Here is a 2,482-nt window from a genome sequence, read left to right as displayed (position 1 = left end):
GAAGTGGCTATGAAGCTGGCATGTTAGAAGGTGGCCATTCGGCAAGCTACGCGCAGTTGAACGATCAACTTCGATAAAAGACCAGACAACTCACTCAGCTGTTACTAGCCAGTAAAGGTGGCGCACACGCGCGCGCGCGCGCGCACACACACTCTCTCTCTCTCTCTCTCTCTCTCTCACACACACACACACACACACACACAACCCCACCCCTCGTGCGCTTTACGTAGCTCAAATACGTTTCCAACAGCAGTTGCCCAGCTAACATTTTCCACACAGTCCGCACATCGAATTAGGGCTCAAACCAGCGCAAAAAGGCTGCTCAGCATGCATAGGTCAAAAACATCACCCCATCATCTGCAGCAGCTGCACCTCGTTGCCGCTGAGACAGATTCCTCGCTGCTTTGCCGAGAGACGCAGCCTTTCTTTCTTCGTTTGCTTCAAAGAGATGACAGCCTGAGAGGCCCTTCCACACGTATCCTTCAAACCGGCCTCGTCCCTTTTACCTGGGAAGCCTCTCCAGGTTTACCGAAACCCGATTTGCTTAATGACGATCATAATCAGTTCATCATTCCACCCCTAAGCCCCCCTCCAATGCTACAATCTGCCAATCGTTATGCTTCTAATCAACCAGATAATGATTCAAAACCCTGCCCCTCTTTCACTTCTAAGCTTAGAACCGTTCTTAGTGGGCGGCGCGCCGGATTTTCTGCCTCGAACAGTCTGATTAGTTCTTCATTATCGCCAAGAAGCATTTTCGATGAAAATGGTATTTCTTCAGCAACATCAAAGTCTTCTAATCCATCCTTTTCAGCTTCCAACCATGGAGTACAGAGCCCACCCAAAGATGACATGGAAGGAGCACCTGCAGCAGCTGTAACTGCTCTCAATGGTATAATCAAGCTGAGCTATGATAATTAAGATAATAAAAAAACTCTACGTTTTCTACTACCCTAATCACATCACATCATTTGACACACAGAGGGAATCGCTCAGCTGAAAAGTCAACCCACACAGCGACAACACACTAACTGGCAGGAAAGAGCTTCGCCGGCCATGGTAATTAGGAGGGTGGTTATTAAATAATCAAATTGATTTTAATAATTTGATTGTAGAGGAGTAATCATTGCGTACCGATATTTATTTGCTTGAATTCTTGGCAGACAAAGGCGTGTTGCTGCTTTCTACCTCACGTAAGGGTTGATTAAGGGAGCCAACAGTGGCATGTGGGAGCAGATAGACGCTTGAATATAGGACTCGGGTACTTCACATCCACCGAGTCGTGGTACTGTCCTTCTCTATCGATCTCTCTTGTTGCTTTTGAAAGCTTATTATAAAATGTAGGGGCACCTCCTAGCTCATATATGTAAGGCCCCCATTTAAGAGGAGAAGTTATGGTTGTACACCCATAGAAGTTATGGTTGTACACCCAGAGACATCCCATTATGAGGAGAAGTCATGGTTGAGCATCCCATTATGAGGAGAAGTCATGGTTGAGCAGACATCCCATTATGAGGAGAAGTCATGGTTGAGTAGCCTGACCATCCTATTAAAAGGAGAAGCAATGGCTCAGTAACCTCCCGCTTCAATGTTATTACTTGCACATTCATACATTTCTCTCTTAGAAGAGTAGCAATCAATTGCACATTTGTACATTTTTGTCTTAGCATCACAACATGTTTTTCTTGCCATGGCACACAAAGAAGAGTGTTGTGTATACATCGAGTCGCTCATTTGAATGTGCATGCTTCCTTCCATTGAATGTTTTATATGAACACGTTCTTCAGTTCAAATGCTTTTCTTGAAAGCGTGTGATTTCTTCAAGTTCACAGTAAATTCACTAATAGTAATCTCTTAGTACTCACATGGGAATCCAAGCCTAGCATGGGTACTTATTAGCTGTATGAAACCTACTTGGAAAGACAAAATTTTAGGCTACTCAAAGGATGGTCCTTGGTGAAAGTGTTGGTATTGAAGCGATTTTATAGCTTTACAGCTTGTCCAATTGCCATATTATTATTCTCTTTATTATTATAGCTATTACCCTCATCACATTTTAGAAAAACCATCTTTTAGTGTATTTTCAAGGGCTTGGGTTGAAAAAATTGATTGGAAATTTGGATTGCCTTGAAATTGTATGTGATATTTTGAGAGTTTTAGATATGAAATGTGTTGTTGTTTAGATTTTTAAAAGGTAAATTGGCCACTATTAATCACTTTAATTTGACTAGTTTGGAAAATTTATTTTTTCCCAAAATTCACTATCACTAACCTACGATAGTAGAGAAACTACTAGTATTTATATAGATAATGATAAAAAGTTGATTTACACTATAATATAAGGTTTTCACAAGTTAAATTTAAGAAAGAAAAATCATGAATATGTCACAAAAAAACATGATTATGATAAAATAAAAAACTTGATTCATGTACATATTTTTTCTCGATATGGGATTACTTTTTTTCATAGGTTTTTGTGAAA

The 2,482-nt window shown here is 40.7% G+C and overlaps 1 protein-coding gene across 1 annotated transcript; it reads left to right on the top strand.

Annotated features, from left to right (window-relative positions):
• The first annotated feature begins 261 nt into the window (after window positions 1–261).
• On the top strand, window positions 262–1,596 carry LOC147618253 (uncharacterized). The gene is made up of 3 exons (XM_086775118.1): window positions 262–892; window positions 983–1,059; window positions 1,164–1,596. Exons 1-3 carry the CDS (start codon window positions 328–330, stop codon window positions 1,206–1,208), a joined length of 687 nt encoding a protein of 228 aa, XP_086631244.1. The 5' UTR covers window positions 262–327; the 3' UTR covers window positions 1,209–1,596.
• Window positions 1,597–2,482: the final 886 nt, after the last annotated feature.

This window comes from Cibotium barometz, chromosome 35, assembly GCF_041138505.1.
Source record: "Cibotium barometz isolate CiBa-2024 chromosome 35, ASM4113850v1, whole genome shotgun sequence".
In the NCBI taxonomy this organism is placed as follows: Eukaryota; Viridiplantae; Streptophyta; class Polypodiopsida; order Cyatheales; family Cibotiaceae; genus Cibotium; species Cibotium barometz.
The sequence above is the reverse complement of the archived record's forward strand: the minus strand, read 5'-3'. Positions and strand labels throughout refer to the sequence as shown.